Below are 18446 nucleotides of genomic sequence, written 5' to 3'. Positions count from 1 at the left end.
TCCTGACGATTGAGGGTACCCCCCCTCATGAAACAGGCCTGTAGAGATGAAATAGTCTTGTGATTTTTTTCCCCCACACATACATATATATATATATATATATATATATATATATATATATATATATATATATATATATATATATACATGGCTTTTTTTTACTTTTTTTTTATGACTAGTCTGAGACCCTTCTGGGTCACTAGGAGACCAAACTTGAGAAAGCCGTAAAGGTAAAAAATTAAAAATTAAAAAAAAGCTTTTGTTGGTTTTGAAAATGAAAAATCCTGATCAAGTGCTGCCGCCTCGTGTTCATTTGAAGAAACAAAACAATCATTGTAATTGCGTCCCTTTGATATTATAATCGCTATATTGTTATATAAAATATATAACGTTCCACTTAACAAGCAAAAAAAACTAAACGTAATCGTCAACGAACTGACCGCTTCATCGATCACTGATTTCAACTCGGAGATTGACTTTTTTTTTCAGTGACGTCACAGCCAGGCTAAAGTAATCGAGTGAAGAGGCCGGCGAAGACAGAGTCGGGCGACGCTAGCAGGGAGTAAACATGGTCAGTATGAATGAAATGTCGTTATGGTATTTCTCCTAAACATTGTGTGAAGTATTTAAGAGCCCCAATAAGCCCTTTGCTGCTCACTGTTTGAAGGTCAATCCGAAAGAATCGAGCGGATAGCTTAGTCATTTGCGGCTAACGCTAGTTAGCCAGCTAGCTCCACTGTGAGTAAGCAAAACAGCCTGACTGGAAGCTAAAAGTTAGCTAGCAACCGCGCGGTTTAAATTATGGGAATTAATCTGTTCTGTGTTTGTAAAAATACTCCATTAGTCTACGCTTAAAAGTCATTCCATACGTGCAGTGACATAGCATGGGTGTGCGTCATAATTTAAGTAATAGCTGAATAATTAGCAGAAGCTAACAAGTCATGGTGGCTCATTTTGCTTTCGTTTTTACTTAAGTCTAAAAATGTGTTTCCTTCAACGTAGTTATTTATGAATATATTTACATTTAGTAGTAAACCAAATAATAATTAAGTTTTTTGGGGGGCTTATGTAACGTCAACGGAACTGTAGTTATTTAGACTTCTAAAGGGGAACTGCACTATTTTTAAATGTATATCAATCACAATCCTTATGTAAGACAAGCCCATATGTTTTTTATTGCATTCTAAATCACAAATAAACGCCAGCAAAAGTCAGCTAACAGGAATCCGATCTATTCCGCCTATAAAGCGCTCTATAAAACCTCCCAACGTTTTACATACATGCTCTAAGTATATATGTAATGTAGGACCACGCACATTCATGATTACATATAATAGTAACATATTTTGCTCATTTTAAGCATAGGGTGGTGCAATAATTTCTAGGGGTGTAACGGTACACAACATTTTCGGTTCGGTACGTACCTCGGTTTAGAGGTCACGGTTCGGTTCATTTTCGGTACAGTAAGAAAACAACACAATATACATTTTTGGGTTATTTATTTACCAAATTTGCAAAATCTTCCACCAAACATGTTTTTCTTTGTGGAATATTTGATGTGAAGTAATAGGAACCTTGGATAGGTCAATAATTCATAATAACATTGATTTTGATTCAATATTATGTTTTGAGCAATGACAGTTTGAAAGAAAAAAAAACAGCTTTGTTTTATTAGTCAACATTGCAACTTTTTTTAAATTACATTTAACCTTTGAGCTTTTTTATTTCACTTTTGTTATGTTTTTGTTTATTTTAATAGTATTTTTAGAATGTGCCGTGGGCCTTTAAAATATTAGCTGTGGGCCGCAAATGGCCTCCGGGGCACACTTTTGACACCCGTGCTATAGATAATAAAAAATGAAATCTGATAAGTCTATGGATAAAAAGCAGAGCCTGGCGACGCATGCGCGTTTATCAGAACTCTCTCGCTCGCTCTGTCTCTGTCCCTCCCTCACCAATGCTGCTGCGCGCACAATTTGTTTTGTTTTCAACCCCTTCTTAACCCTGAACGTACATTGAAAATACACACAACCCTAACTCAAAATGCCGGACATTTGAGGCATTTAAGAAACTCCGCCCTGACAGCTCCGCAAAAGAGGACATGTCCGGGGAAAAGAGGCCGTATGGTCGTGTATCGTAGCCCGTTAGCGGCATGCTAGCAGCCGAGGCACAACACATGGCAGTGTGTTGTGCATTGTTTACACAACGTGCATTACGCTACTTGATATGTCCGTGTGGAAACTCGTTCCGTACACCTCCGAACCGAACCGGAACCCCCGTACCGAAACGGTTCAATACAAATACACGTACCGTTTCACTCCTATTAATTTCACAAGCGGCACAATGTTCTTCATTTCTTTCAACGATGAACACTTTGGGACAAACGATGATCCAGAACCTAGATATTTTTGAGCCTGAATACAAGGAGGATGAGCTACAAGTTTTAGAAGCTGAGTGATCAGCAGATGCAGAAGTAGCAATATTGCTAAGTGCTAAATAAGAAATACTCTAAATTCGTTGAATGTTCGCCTCAGCCCCAGGTACCCGCTGTTCCTTTTGCCAAGACCACCAAAACAAGCTCGCTAGTTAGCTAACCATCGGGCTAGCTTACTTGTTGTCGCCTCACTTAGTTCTTCGAGCCATGAGGTTGGCGGCTGTCTACTTTGCTGCTAATCATCTTTGGATGATTACAAGTCGGACACTATTAGTTCCGAGCCATTTCTAGTTAGTGTTAGTAGCCAGCAAAAAGGTATATTATTGACGTGACTGATGTAAACAGAGGTCACAACACAGGAAGTATATTACTAGTAGGGGCGTGGCTACAGGATAGATGCGATAGATGGGAAAGGTTTTCTGAATTTTTTTGCATGCATGTTATAGAATTTTACATGACATTTTCATTGGTAATAATGTTGGCAAACTATTTACTAAAAAAACCAAAAACTTCTGCGGTACATTACATGGTAAATCTTTTCATGTAACGCAATTTTTTTTACATCAAATTATGCTGACAATTTCAGTGAAAACAATTTCGGTAGAAAAAATGGGTGTGTTTAAGAATAAACTGTTTTGAAATTCGGGGTTTTACAATTCAGTGTCAAATAGTTCAGTTCACAAATTTCAAATGCAAAAATTTCAGTTACACAAATTAAAACATTTTTCATAATAAAGACACCAATTAATTTCCATATGTACCTAAGTGTCAAAAAGACAGCCAAAAGAGGTTGGTAGATAATGCATCCAATTGCAGGAAATGTAGTCTTGATTTTCAGAATTTTTTTACGGGGTTTGCATGGCAGCACAATTTTTCCCTCCCTTTCCCTCTTTTTTTCCTCAAAGGGTGCTCACATCCCTGTAATAAGATACTCACTTACTGTTCAATGTCTGCTCTCAGTGGGATACTGACTGATGGGACGTTTTATATCTTATCATTTAAGAATTTATCATAATCCTCACAAAGGGTTAAAAAAAAGTTGGATGTCAAAGTTGACCATCTTCTTGGTTTATGTCCGCATCCTTCTACTATCCAGGTGAGAGGCATTATTTATAAACTACCGCATTTTTCGGAGTATAAGTCGCACCGGCCGAAAATGCATAATGTAGCAAGAAAAAAACATATATAAGTCGCACTGGAGTATAAGTCGCATTGGTTGGGGAAATTTATTTGATAAAACCCAACACCAACAATAGACATTTGAAAGGCAATTTAAAATACATAAAGAATAGTGAACAACAGGCTGAATAAGTGTACGTTATATGAGGCATAAATAACCAACTGAGAACGTGCCTGGTATGTTAACGTAACATATTATGGTAAGAGTCATTCAAATAACTATACCATATAGAACATGCTATACGTTTACCAAACAATCTGTCACTCCTAATCGCTAAATCCCATGAAATCTTATACGTCTAGTCTCTTACGTGAATGAGCTAAATAATATTATTTGATATTTTACGGTAATGTGTTAATAATTTCACACGTAAGTCGCTCCTGAGTATAAGTCGCACCCCCAGCCAAACTATGAAAAAAAACTGCGAATTATAGTCCGAAAAATACGGTCAATGTAACTTTTACCAACTTAGAGGTGATGCAGCAGCTCACCTGCTCAGTGTGTCAATATAGCAGCATAAGCTAGTTAGCGCTCTGTGTTTAAAGCGTCTGCGTTAGCGATTATAATAAAAATATCGCTCATACTTGGTTAACTCCCCCCAAAATGGATTAACTCGCTGGAATAAAAAAGACAATATAACATACATCCATAAACGTGGACGCATGTGGAAAAAGTGCAATATATTTATCTGTACAGTAATCTATTTATTTATTTAGATATATTTATTTATTTTATATATATATTTATTTATTTTATATATATGGTTATATATTATTTATATATATTTATTTATTTATATATGCACCTTATTGCTTTTTTATCCTGCACTACCATGAGCTTATGTAACGAAATTTCGTTCTTATCTGTGCTGTAAAGTTCAAATTTGAATGACAATAAAAAGGAAGTCTAAGTCTAATATTTAGGTCACGACATGTAAATCGAGTATTGTTGGCACTATGTTATTTAGAGTGCTTTATGAGCGAAATAGTGTACGCAATTAGCTGCATTGTTGGCCACCTTCTACTTGACTTGGAATGCATTAAAAAAAAAAAACGTGTGTTCTTGTCCTGTATAGGGATTGTGAATGATAGGCGAAACATTTTTTTAAAAGTGCAGTTTCCCTTTTAGCCAGAAGTGTGAGCTATAAATAACATGGATGCTTGTTTGTTGTGCACTCGTGTTACTCCAGCACAATATTATCAATTATTTAGTCACGTTGGAACCCGAGACCTCGTTCTAGAACAGCCGGGCGTCGTTTCTGTGAGCAACAGTGTGTTAGAATTGAGGATGATGATGATGCAAGACAACTATGTGAGCGTCTCTATAGTTTAAATCCAAACATCTATCGGTCCGAGTGTGTTTCAATGCTTTTTGTTTTCTACCTGCAGTTTCGCAATCAGTATGACAACGATGTGACCGTATGGAGCCCACAGGTAAATTTCTATTTCTGTCTGCAATGTATATTTCAGTGGTGTCAAAGAGAAAGTGATGGGTATAGTGACTCCTTGTTGGCATTCAGGGTCGTATTCATCAAATAGAGTACGCCATGGAGGCTGTGAAACAAGGCTCTGCTACCGTTGGACTTAAATCCAAAACGCAAGCGGTCCTCGTTGCACTAAAGGTAATCACGTTGTTGACTTTTAAATGTGGACCGCCCAGATCACATGACGGTCTGTTTGCAGAGAGCTCAGTCAGAGCTCGCCGCTCACCAGAAGAAGATCCTCCATGTTGACAACCATATCGGCATCTCCATCGCGGGACTGACCGCAGACGCCAGGCTGCTATGGTGGGTCACATCGCTCTGCTTCTTTAATCCCCCATATCTGTGCGTTTGAAGGATCACGCAAAGACTCAATCAGCCTTTCTCCCACAGCAACTTCATGCGTCAGGAGTGTTTGGACTCCAGGTTCGTCTTCGACCGCCCCCTCCCCGCGTCACGACTCGTCCATCTCGTCGGCAGCAGTATCCTCACAAGGCAAAAAACACACACAACGCTCCAAATGTGCGCTACTTTACTGTGGGTGGAAGGGTCGGCCGTAACAAAGGTATTATCTCAAATATATATATCTTTCTAAAATATACCGGTATTAATTGTAATGCCCAGCCCTAAAATTAATTATACAATACAATATTACCATTTTCATCTTCTACCACTACAACTATTTTGTACCTATTTATAACTCATAAAGTTGTAACTTTCAGCTTAACTTATTTACTTGCTTAACTTAACCTAATTTTTACTAATTTATTTCGAACACAACAAACGAAAAGTACTCTCCATCTACTCGTAATATAACGACTGAATTCTTGTAAAATAAATATATATTCTCATAAAATGTTGAAACAATTCTCATTTTCTGAATTTATTCTCATATTACGGCTTTCGTCTTGTCAAAACTACAATAATTTCTAGTGAAATTCCAATATTGTTTACCTAATATACCAGCCTTTTTTCTCTTAAAATTGCGTTATTTTCTCATTATTTTGTTTTACTTTTTCTTGTGGAAATCCATCCATCCATCCATTTTCTATTTTTTTTAACTTATAAAGTTGTAACTTTCAGCTTAACTTACCTAACTTGATTACATTTTTACAAATGTATTTTGAACACAACAGACTAAAAGTACGACATTGTTCATGCAACAACTTTGCTTCGTAACTTCCGCTTTCTTCCGACAAAGAAGAGAAAAAAAATCAAACTTTTTATCAAAGGCATTTTTTTATTGATATCGTGTCTATCGTGATGTATATTGATATCGTTTTACCGCCCAGCCCTACACTCACAACAATAAACCCACATCATCAAATGTTAATATCTTAAGATGTTTTCTGTAGATGTATTTATCAAAATATTTTGTTACATTTATTTCATAAATTTAAAAAGATGTCGCTTTGTCTAAACTTAAATGTTAAAAACTCTGACCTATAAGCCGCTACTTTTTTTCCTACACTTTAAACCTTGTGGCTTATGAAACGGTGTGGCTACTTTATACATTTTCCTTTACTGACAGCCATAATGCAAATAGTTTAAAAAAACTAACAAACAAGCAAAGACACTGAAACGGTGCGTTATTGTTTGTGCTATGGCGCCATCTTTTGAACGAGTTCGTTCACTGCAGGTGTTGCAGTGCCCCTCTGTCTAAAGCTTTCAACCGGAAGTAGAAGTGCCATTCCGTAGCGTTTCTCCATTTATTGCTCCAAGCAACGTTTGTAAGTTTTACGATATAACTAAAACAATTCTTACTTACTAAACCGTCCCATGTGTGGTGTCAGTAGGAATGTTTCCATGCATAATTTGTACGTGCTATCGTAATGTAATCAAGCTAGCGTCGTTAGCATGAGCTAATACGCTAACACATTTACGAGTCTGTGTGTTAGGATTGTTAACTTACAGTGGTATTGTTTTATTTTCACAAATTCCTCAGTAAATTAACCATAACGTCACCGAGGAGTTATTCAATCTGTTTAGCTGATTGGAGAGCTGGCTTCCGCAGCTAGTGGGTCCGTGACGATGACTTCTGTTTTGTTTGATCATCCGTTTTACTGCCGTGTTTAGAAACAATTATGGTATGTGAATAAACATTTAGACAATCTTTCTGTGTAAATAACTTATATCACAACGTATATATCAGTGTCGCTTGTATATGGGAAATATTTTTTTCCCTTGTAAATGTTTGTGGGTGGGGCTCTATATTCGGGAAAATAATGTTCTTGTAAATTCAATATTTCCTACTAAAATGATGATTTTTTTCATATAAAATGACAACTTGTCTTTTCTGATGTTCTGTACTAAAAGGTCGGATTCAGAGTTACATGGCTAGTTTCCATGATTTTAAGCGCCATAAAGACGTAGCTTGAAGCATTTTTGACGGGAGAAGCGATTGCACTTAGTTTGTTGGCTAAATGGCTGCCTTTTACAAAACAACATTGGCGTTCATCCTTGACCGACTGTCAGAAACCCAAATCCCAACACAGAGGTATGGAAGGAGGCCCTACGGTGTTGGACTCCTCATCGCCGGCTATGACGTAAGATCTTCTTCAATAGATTGTTTAAAAGCCCATCAGCCTTTGCTGACCGAGGGTCTTCCTGTTGTCTCAGGACATGGGTCCTCACATCTTCCAGACCTGCCCGTCAGCCAACTACTTTGACTGTAAAGCCATGTCCATCGGGGCTCGCTCGCAGTCTGCTCGCACGTACCTGGAGAGATGCATGGACAAGTTCCAGGACTGTGAGCGCCACCCGGTCTTCTGACTTAACTAGTTGTTTGCGTTAACCTAGTGAGTAACGACGTCTCTTTGCCGGTCAGGTAATCTGAACGAGCTGGTCCAGCACGGCCTCAGAGCGCTCCGGGAGACCCTGCCCTCGGAGCAGGACCTCACCACCAAGGTACCGACCAGCACGAGAGGGCGTGATGTGCTCTCGGGCGGCTGCGTTTAAATTGACCGGTTGACTCTCATTGGTGTTGTAGAACGTTTCCATCGGCATTGTGGGTAAGGACATGGAGTTCACCATCTACGACGACGACGACGTGGCCCCCTTCCTGGAGGGTCTGGAGGAGAGGCCGCAGAGGAGGGTGAATATTATCCAAATTGTCTTCTCGAAAAGAAAAGTTGAATTGCTGTGTACTGACCAAGCCTTTTGTGTCAGGTGGCCCCGCCCGCCGACGACGACGCCCCCGCAGTTGGCGCCCCAGACGAGCCCATGGAGCATTGAAGTGGCCCACCCCTCTTCAGCCCCCAGCCAAACGCTGACGCACTTCCTGTTTCTGACGACCAATGTTCGTGAGGTGCCGCCTGATGAAAACATTCTGCTAGTGCGATCTTTGCTTTTGTATGGCTCACATGTCCAACCCTCCAGAATAAACTCCCTTTTTTTCAATGTTGTGGCTGTGAAACGTCAATGAGAACTGCACGTCGAGTCCAGGTATGTCTTTATTAGACGTTATCAAACGCCAGGAAGAACTCGCCAGAAGTTACAAAACAAATCCGTTCAAATCGTCCTTGTGCTTCAACATTTTCAGCTTCTGAAGGCAGCATTAGTACTTTTATTCATGTATGAAATTCTGTAAGAAGTAAATTGGGAGGTAAGTGCGGGTTTACGATAGTTGCTATTTGACCTGGGTTTATGTTGGTTTTGGAGACAACAGCATACCCTGCACTGTCGCCACTAAAGGTGTAACAATGATACGCCATAATAACAGAAGTCAAAACACCAAATAGTGAGCTTTTGTGTAAACTGCTTTTATAAGTATTATTTTCTACTGGTTAAAGTGCAGCATTAATAATTATATCCTGTCGTGCCAATTCCCATCTCTACAGAACAACGGCAGCACACGGTTTCTCAATCTCTTTTTAGTTGAATTAGTTTTGATATTTATGTGTATGGTATACTACGATGATACCAACACAGCACATCTAAAGATTATATCCCACCACCGATCTAGATTCCAGCCAGCCAAGTAGAGATGCAATGTTTACGAACGAATCAAATCTTTTGAACGGTTCTTTTAAGTCTACGATTAAAAGCGATTTGTAGTTGCGAGTCAAGTTTGGGTTTGCACATGCAGACACAATGTCGCCCAATTGGAAAAAAAATACAATTTATTTTTTGTCTATTTATTTAGATTGACTTTTATGGTTCATTGTTCTGATTTAGGTTAAGCGTACACACTTTAAGGAGGGTGTACGGTAAAATATTGTATTTATATTTTTATTAAGTCCTTTGTAACTTTATTTACACTTTTATAGAAATTATATTCTTAATTAACTGTGTATTTTATCTATTATTAAAATGCTACAAAGTTATTTGGTTAGAGAAATTCAACATAGAGATATCACTGTCAAAGCATGAGGATATGGGACCAAAAAATAAATACAATTATTGCCAATATTCCAGATTAATTCTGGTAAAAAAATATTTCTTACCAGTACAGGAATATTTGTGTAAATTTAAATTATTCTGATCCACATCTTAAAAACGGCTACTAGATATTTTGTTGCTAAAAAAAATAATACAGAGCCTGTCTTTTGAACGTCTCTCGAAGGAACGGCCCCACAAGATGTGGTGTTTTGTCGGATTTAGCAGCTTTCTCGAAAAGAAGCAACGAGTGCTTTGGTAGTTTTTATTATTCATAAATGAGTTTGTCAAAGCACTTTTTTTGGAAGTGATAATGTCACTGTACAAACAACCATCCATGCATGCATTGTAGGTTAATCAAGGTTTTTGCTTGTGTCACGGAATGTAAAATAATGTTAAAAATAACCACTATAAATAGGCTTTTATGCCTATTGTACAGAGGAAACAGCTCCATATCTAAATCTGATCTATGGCCTTGGCACAGGTTTGCACTCTCCGATTGCTTTTCTTTACATTCATGGTATAGAAAAAGCACATATTGACAAGCATATTTAGCCATCAAATAATGATCCCACTACCTCACTGGATATTGGACACATTGAACCTGGGACACACTAAAATTCAAGGGAACTTTATCGGCGAGAACATGGTGCCCAGCTGGTGGAAGTCAGCCGGTTGGAGCTGGTCGGTGAGCATGGTCCAACTGTGTCTGCATACTGTTGTGGCCCTCTAAAAAACAAAAAATCAGCAGAGGATCTTAGCAAATAAAAGCAAATATGTGTAACGGGGGGGCGGGGGGATTCGAGGACTCAGCAGTGGGTTAGGGTTCTAGTTATTACATGATGGCCTGCAGGAAGAACATGCTACTACCAACCGAGCCGCCAACTGCTGCATCGGTCTTGGTGCTTAAAGCACCACTAAGTAACTTTTCAACCTTCATCAAATCTTTTCAGACCTTTTGGGATGATACATGGACTTACAACTAGTTGAATGACACCTCTGTAATGGCCCGAGGGGGTCTGTATCGCTTTTACTGACAGTGACTCTTGAGGAGGGTGACCGGAACCCTGCCTCACAGAAATCTACAAATGTGCTGACTTGCTTTACAGCATACGTCGCTCTCCCTTTCCCCATTCGTTAAAAAGACGTAAGTCGACGCAAACGCCTGCGTGCCACCAGAAAACTAAAAGAAGAAGAACGCCTACATGAAATTACTGCTATCATGGCCGAAAGTGTGAGTGTGAATGTTGTCTGTCTATCTGTGTTGGCCCTGCGATGAGGTGGCGACTTGTCCAGGGTGTACCCCGCCTTCCGCCCGATTGTAGCTGAGATAGGCTCCAGCGCCCCCCGCGACCCCAAAGGGAATAAGCGGTAGAAAATGGATGGATGGATGGCCGAAAGTGTAAAACAACCAAAGAAACGAAAAGTTTTCAAAAAAGAAAAGGAGGCTACCCGGACAAAAGGACAGTTAAGGACCAACATTGCCCGGGCTTTCACTCGCTGGCATGAGCACAAAGATGAGAGATATTTATCAATGCTGCCTTGGCTCTGTTCCTGCTGGACTAGTAAGTGACTTTTGATGCTCAAATCAAAATGATAATGCTAATGTTAGCTATGGGAAATTAGCGTGGTCGCAATAAATAGCCACCAGTGTGATAGTTCCACACTACTTCCTATGACAAAACGCTCCCGCCCGGGAGCCTGCATCGACCATTCTGGTAGTGTCCTGTTTGTAGCGCAATCCAAGACCATTTCTTGATAGTGTCTGCTATTTAACACCAGCATAACCATTAGAGACATAATATTTGTGACAATATTACAGCGGACATCATGTCAGTTTTTGAGGCTATATGTGCTGCTACTCATTGGAAATGTGGTCCTTTTCTGGAAAAACACTACCACTTTGGTCCACTGGCGCCGCCAAAATCAACCAAAACTGAAAAGTTCTTAAGTGGGGATTTAAGACGCCGTGGTGGTGCAGAAACTCTTCAGCAAACTGCTGAATAAACTGTTATGCATTTAGTTACATAATTGACTGACAAGGGGAGATGAAATAGTTGTCTAATTGAAATATTTACCTTTAAATCCCACAACTACTGCAATCTTGCTGACTTGGGTGAAAAACAGTTTTTGCAGTCTACTTGTCTCCAAGACAAAAAAAAGGAAACATCCATTCAATTGTAACCGTTGGTCAGCCAGCACTGACCAACAGGTCAGAACTTTATAACGGAACAGACCAAACCCCCATCATGCAGGCCAACCAAATGACCAAAAGGTCAAGACTCTGTTTTGAATGAACAACCTTCGCCTTCCGCGCTATCAGTTTTGGGTGATGACACTTGTTTCTTAAGGATATTTGTTACGAATAAAGATTGTCAACAATCATGTAAAAGACACAAAGTAAAGACAACCACATTGTTGAAAGGAGAAGGTGCTTTAAAAAAAAAAGACCAGAAGACTCAACAGGCGTATAAATGCTACAAAGACAATATTGAAGCATTTCAGTGAAAACCAGGTGTAAGTAAGCTAAAAATATTATTACCTCTCCTGTGGGGGGAAACTGAATAACTGTTGGCCTCTCTTGGGTCTGACACGATTCCTCACTGAGGACTGGAGACTTGGGGCTACAAGAAAAAAAACAAAAAAACACTAACAGGTAATTAAATATACAAAAACAGTGAAAGGGGAGGTAGTGCTACCACAGACAATTTGTTGAATTGCTGGGATTTTACTGACATCACGTCACTCATTAAATATGCGTGGTGGTCAAGGTAGCTCTGTTCTCAATGGGTACTCAGCGCTATTTAGGCTTTCTCAAAGAAAAAATGCTCTATGCTTGTGTTGTCTTCAAAGTTCCTTGAGAGTAGAGGTGGGGGAAATAATCGATTTTTAGATGCATCGCAATTCGTACATGGACAAATGTAGAATCGATTACTAAACACTAATAGTCGATTTATTTATTGTAAATAAAGTAATGCAGACTGTTCTAAAATTTGGCTGACTGCAGCGTGCCACCTCACCGAGATGTCCGACCAGCTCCTTTAATTATCGGGCACTTGTGGTCCAGTTTTGCACACATTTTCATTAAAGTAATAAATGTGGGAATTAATTTAACTGTTTCTTATACCAAATGAACTGGGGTTTTTTAAGTTGCAAGTGATAAACACTTATTTAGTAAAACAAAAAAAATGTAAAACTGCATCAATTACATAAATTAAAGATGCACCAAAAATCGATTTTTAATCGTAATCGAATCGTGAGGTGCCTAAAGATTTCCACCTCTGCTCGAAAGGTTATCAGAAAGGGAGGAAGAGTGCAAGATTTTACGAAACTACGAGAAAAGCAGCTCACACTCCAGTCCAAGGGAGCGGAGTCGAGGAATGCACAAGTTTACAATGATCACTTTGTTAAAGGTTTGATCACTTTTAACGTTTATTTCCTCATTTAAGTATTATCTTGACATTATTTGTATTTCTTAAACACGTTTGCTTCGAGTGTTTCAAAAAGCACCAATTTTGCGAATCTACATAAAAGAAAGCAAATGTGAGCAAAACCTAAAAGAGTTAAGCTTTTACCAAAGTCAGCAATCGTAATTTAATCTTTCAGCACATAGACAATGTTGACATATATAGTTATATTTTGATAAAGACAGGGGAGAACACGCTACTCGTAGACGGCGCATGCAACAGCAACACACATGGCTGTAGACCCAAATTTAAATCATGAAATGCAACCTTAGCCGAGCAAAAACTATACATATTTATCTGGGAGAGTCTTGATACCAATTTCCTTGACACAGCCACACACAAAGAAGCTGGAGACGTCCATGCTTTTCCAAGTTTCCATCTGTTTTGTCGTGTAGAATGGAGTCCGGAGCACAGTAGTTCGATATGTCTGGGAACACGACTGACATATAATCCTAGATATCACTCGACAAATCTTTTTTTGATAAAATATAGGGATCTATTCCATTGCATAGCCTCTCTCGTACTCGGTTTGCTGTACAACAGCCAATTGGCTTGGTCGACCACCACTGGTTTTCTCATCCGGGAAGAAGTCATGTGTTGGAATACTAGCAATGTTTATGAACTAGTATTATTTGAATTAAATTTACATTGAAGGCACTTACTGATAGCTTTGCCCATTGGGTTGGGACTGCTGGTTCCTGGGAACTTGGCCATATTCAATGATGCTCCTTTTATAAGGCTTGATGTGGTCTATACTGTACATAGTTTGTAAGGTTACTCCTTCAAATCAGACAGTGTAACCTGCCTGCCAGTTATTGCCTGAATAAGGCAACGGTCCAATCAATCTGGCTCAATTCTTCCCTGTGTTATAGCGAAGTACCTCCTGTCCAGTACTGTATACAATACCTTTGTACTTCTTCAGAACTCTCTTCATATACAGTCGTGGTCAAAAGTTTACATACACTTGTAATGATAATAATAGATTAGATTTTATATCGCACTTTTCTATTATTAGATACTCAAAGCGCTCACAGAGAAGTGGGAACCCATCATTCATTCACACCTTGTGAAGGACATAAAGTCATGGCTGTCTTGAGTTTCCAATAATTACTACAACTCTTATTTTTTTGTGATGGAGTGATTGGAGCACATACTTGTTTGTCACAAAAAACATTCATGAAGTTTGGTTCTTTTATGAATTTATTGTGGGTCTACTGAAACTATGACCAAAGTTGCTGGGTCAAAAGTATACATACAGCAATGTTAATATTTGGTTACATGTCCCTTGGCAAGTTTCACTGCAATAAGGCACTTTTGGTAGCCATCCACAAGCTTCTGGCAAGTTTCTGGTTGAATTTTTGACCAGTCCTCTTGACAAAATTGGTGCAGTTCAGCTAATTGTGTTGGTTTTCTGACATGGACTTGTTTCTTCAGCATTGTCCACACGTTTAAGTCAGGACTTTGGGAAGGCCATTCTAAAAGGCCATTCCTTTACCACTTTTGACGTGTGTTTGGGGTCATTGTCCTGACTTGCGCCCAAGACCCAACCTCTGGGCTGATGATTTTAGGTTGTCCTGAAGAATTTGGAGGTAATCCTCCTCTTTCATTGTCCCATATTCTATTACCTGGACAAAGATAAGATCTTCTGGAGGAAAGTTATGTGGTCTTATTGCAGTGAAACTTGCCAAGGGACATGTAAGCAAATATTAACATTGCTGTATGTATACTTTTGACCCAGCAGATTTGCTCACATTTTCAGTAGACCCATAATAAATTCATAAACGAACCAAACTTAATGAATGTTTTTGTGACAAACAAGTATGTGCTCTAATCACTCTATCACAAAAAAATAAGAGTTGTAGAAATTATTGGAAACTCAAGACAGCCATGACATTATGTTCTTTACAAGTATGTAAACTTTTGACCACGACTGTACCTGCTTCTGTTTTTCTTGTGACTTGGAGATGTTTTCTTTGGCTGTCAGCTTTGTCTTCTCCATAAGGGCCTTTTTCTCCTCCAAGTAATGACCTTTGGAACTTTCTTCAGGGAGCACTATTGCGGAAAGCTAAAGTAAGAACAAATCTTTGTTGTATTATCCTACAACACTGCCATCATCCTTTCTTTGATCTTGAAAATATACTTACAGTCGGCACATCGATGGGAATTTCAGAGGGAAATACTGCCTCCCTCCCATACATCAACAAAAATGGGGAGTGTTTAGTTGTTGTGTGGACTTTCGATCGTAAAGAAAATAATGTTGCATCCAAGAACACGTCCCAGTTGTTTTGCTTGTCATTCACCAGTTTTGTAAGAGCTCTAAGAAGACGAATGATGTATGAGATATGTTGGGGTCGGACGGGGGTTTAGAGAGATACACTCGCCAGTATGAGGTTAGAAATAATCAACTCACCGTTTTATGTTGTCATTTGTTCCCTTGTTCAGGCCATTTGTTTGTAGATGACACACAGCTGTGACACTCCTTTCAATGCCTAGGATGGAATAGAGGATGTGGTTGATCTGAAACATAGCAGATCAAAAAAATACATGTCAGGAATATTTCTGAATTGTATTGCATTGTTTAATATTCACATACCTCATTCACAAATCCTCTTCCCTGATCAGACAACATCTGTTTGGGGCAGCCATGCCTATAAACGATTGAACAGATCCGTTGTGCCACTTCAAGAGCAGTTTTGGTCTTTAAAGGGAACGCCTCGACCCATTTGGAGAAATAGTCCGTGGCTGTCAGGATGTACTGAAAGCCGTCCCCGGTTTTAGGGAGAGGCCCTGTCAAGTCCATCCCAACCAACTCCCAGACAGCAGACACCTACAAAAATCAAATATTAACATTTCCCTGTGCTTTAAATGGACAGCACCTCTTACATCTGAAGTGGCTCAAGCTCAGACTAACACCCCTTGGGCTCAACAGAACAAGTATAGTACCAGTCCAAAAGCCCAAATGGCATGAACATAGTACGGAGTGAGACAAAGGATTTTATTTAGTTGTTTATTTTCCAAAACTAAAATAGCAGTACATACCGCTATGCACTGTAAAGATTGTGCAGCAACCAAATATGTAGCAGTTCTCTGGCATTTGTCGCATTCCAAGACCTTCAAGAAAACAAATGTTAATGGTGACGCTAAACAAGTCAAAGATACGGACATAAAACACGTACCCATCTGTCAATATCAAGCGTCATGCCAAGCCAGTAAAACCTGGAGCACATTGCAGCTCTTGTTTTGATGATCCCCGTATGTCGACCAAATGCAGATGCATGGAATTCATTGAAAAGTGATCTGGCTTCACTTTTGGACTGGATCACCCTTCTGGTACGATACAGGAGCTGACCTTCTGCGGTCAACATTTCAAAAAGTACATATAAGGAAATAAACATTTTACCAAGACATATACACTATAATGCCAAAAGTATTTGGCCACCCATCCAAATGATCAGAATCAGGTGTCCTAATCACTTGGCCCGGCCACAGGTGTAAAAACTCAAGCACTTGGGTATGGAGACTGTTTCTACAAACATTTGTGAAAAAATGGGCCGCTCTCAGCGTGGAACTATCATAGGATGCCACCTGTGCAACAAATCCAGTCGTGAAATTTCCTCGCTCCTAAATATTCCAAAATCAACTGTCGGCTTTATCATAAGAAAATGGAAGAGTTTGGGAACAACAGCAACTCGGCCACAAAGTGGTAGGCCACGTAAACTGACAAAGAGGGGTCAGCGGATGCTGAAGCGCATAGTGCAAAGACTTTCTGCACAGTCAGTTGCTACAGAGCTCCAAACTTAGCCCACGTACAGTACGCAGAGAGCTTCATGGAATGGGTTTCCATGGCCGGCCAGCTGCATCTAAGCCATACATCACCAAGTCCAATGCAAAGCGTGGGATGCAGTGGTGTAAAGCACGTCGCCACTGGACTCTATAGCAGTGGAGACATGTTCTCTGGAGTGATGAATCACGCTTTTCCATCTGGCAATCTGATGGACGAGTCTGGGTTTGGAGGTTGCCAGGAGAACGGTACATTTCGGACTGCATTGTGCCGAGTGTGAAATTTGGTGGAGGAAGAATTATGGTGTGGGGTTGATTTTCAGGAGTTGGGCTTGGCCCCTTAGTTCCAGTGAAAGGAACTTTGAATGCTCCAGGATTTCAAAACATTTTGGACAATTCCATGCTCCCAACCTTGTGGGGAACAGTTTGGAGCGGGCCCCTTCCTCTTCCAACATGACTGTGCACCACTACACAAAGCAAGGTCCATATATACATGGACGACAGAGTCTAGTGTGGATGAACTTGACTGGCCTGCACAGAGTCCTGACCTGAACCCGATAGAACACCTTTGGGATGAATTAGAACGGAGACTGAGAGCCAGGCCTTCTCGACCAACATCAGTGTGTGACCTCATCAATGCGCTTTTGGAAGAATGGTGGAAAATTCCTATAAACCCACTCTGCAACCTTGTGGACAGCCTTCCCAGAAGAGTTGAAGCTGTAATAGCTGCAAAAGATGGACCGACATCATATTGAACCCTATGGGTTAGAAATGGGATGGCACGTCAAGTTCATATGTGAGTCAAGGCAGGTGGCCAAATACTTTTGGCAATATAGTGTATCTTAAAATGTGCCGTTGCCTGTACTCACCTTTGATTTTGAACCTTTCTGCGTATCTCCTGAGGCGTAATCGTTGATTTTTTGTATGCCCGTCTGGGTATTTGCCCTCGGACAGATAATCGTGAATATGTTTGTATCTGTGCTCCATCTTGCAATCCCTTCACAAATCTAAAACAATTAACACAAAAAAAACATTAAATTTGGTAAACATTAGGGGTGTCAAAAAAATAATAGATTTTCAGATTAATCGCAATTCTTATTTTTACCAATTATTAATTACCAACCTCGTCATGTCCGTTGTGTCCTGAGCAAGACACTTCACCCTTGCTCCTGATGGGTGCTGGTTAGCGCCTTGCATGGCAGCTCCCTCCATCAGTGTGTGAATGTGTGTGTGAATGGGTAAATGTGGAAGTAGTGTCAAAGCGCTTTGAGTACCTTGAAGGTAGAAAAGCGCTATACAAGTACAACCCATTTATCATTTATCATTTATAATTGGGGGTGCGTTTTCCGGCACAACACCGGCCAAGCCCCAAATCTCGCGTGAAATAACGTGATCAAACCAAATCGAAGAAGAAGAACACAAACAACCGAGTACACGGTGTCTGTCAGAAGAGGACATACGAGAGAAAGGAATGAAACCCTGAAAAAAGACGGACTTTATAATCGACTCCATAATATCTAAGACAGGGGCGTCACTAGCTTTTAAGGACAGGGGGGGCTTAGCCCCCAGGAGATGCACAGGATGTGAGCGAACGTAGCGCACGAGCACAAAACCTCACAAACGGCTAACAAAGACTTAGAAATTATTCATTGTTATTATTATTATTTCAGTCGGTTTATTTTCAATCTGTGTTCAGTACAACAACAAACATGGGTTTGCACAGTGACA

General features: G+C 39.8%; 1 protein-coding gene across 1 annotated transcript; it reads left to right on the top strand.

Moving 5' to 3' along the window:
- The first annotated feature begins 470 nt into the window (after positions 1 to 470).
- psma1 (proteasome 20S subunit alpha 1) lies at positions 471 to 8493 on the top strand. Its single transcript, XM_061924797.1, has 10 exons — positions 471 to 571; positions 5003 to 5047; positions 5134 to 5235; positions 5297 to 5400; positions 5488 to 5576; positions 7570 to 7640; positions 7714 to 7843; positions 7922 to 8001; positions 8084 to 8188; positions 8263 to 8493. Exons 1-10 carry the CDS (start codon positions 569 to 571, stop codon positions 8326 to 8328), a joined length of 795 nt encoding a protein of 264 aa, XP_061780781.1. The 5' UTR covers positions 471 to 568; the 3' UTR covers positions 8329 to 8493.
- Positions 8494 to 18446: the final 9953 nt, after the last annotated feature.

The sequence above is a fragment of the Nerophis lumbriciformis genome, linkage group LG29 (assembly GCF_033978685.3).
Source record: "Nerophis lumbriciformis linkage group LG29, RoL_Nlum_v2.1, whole genome shotgun sequence".
Taxonomy (NCBI): Eukaryota; Metazoa; Chordata; class Actinopteri; order Syngnathiformes; family Syngnathidae; genus Nerophis; species Nerophis lumbriciformis.
The sequence above is the reverse complement of the archived record's forward strand: the minus strand, read 5'-3'. Positions and strand labels throughout refer to the sequence as shown.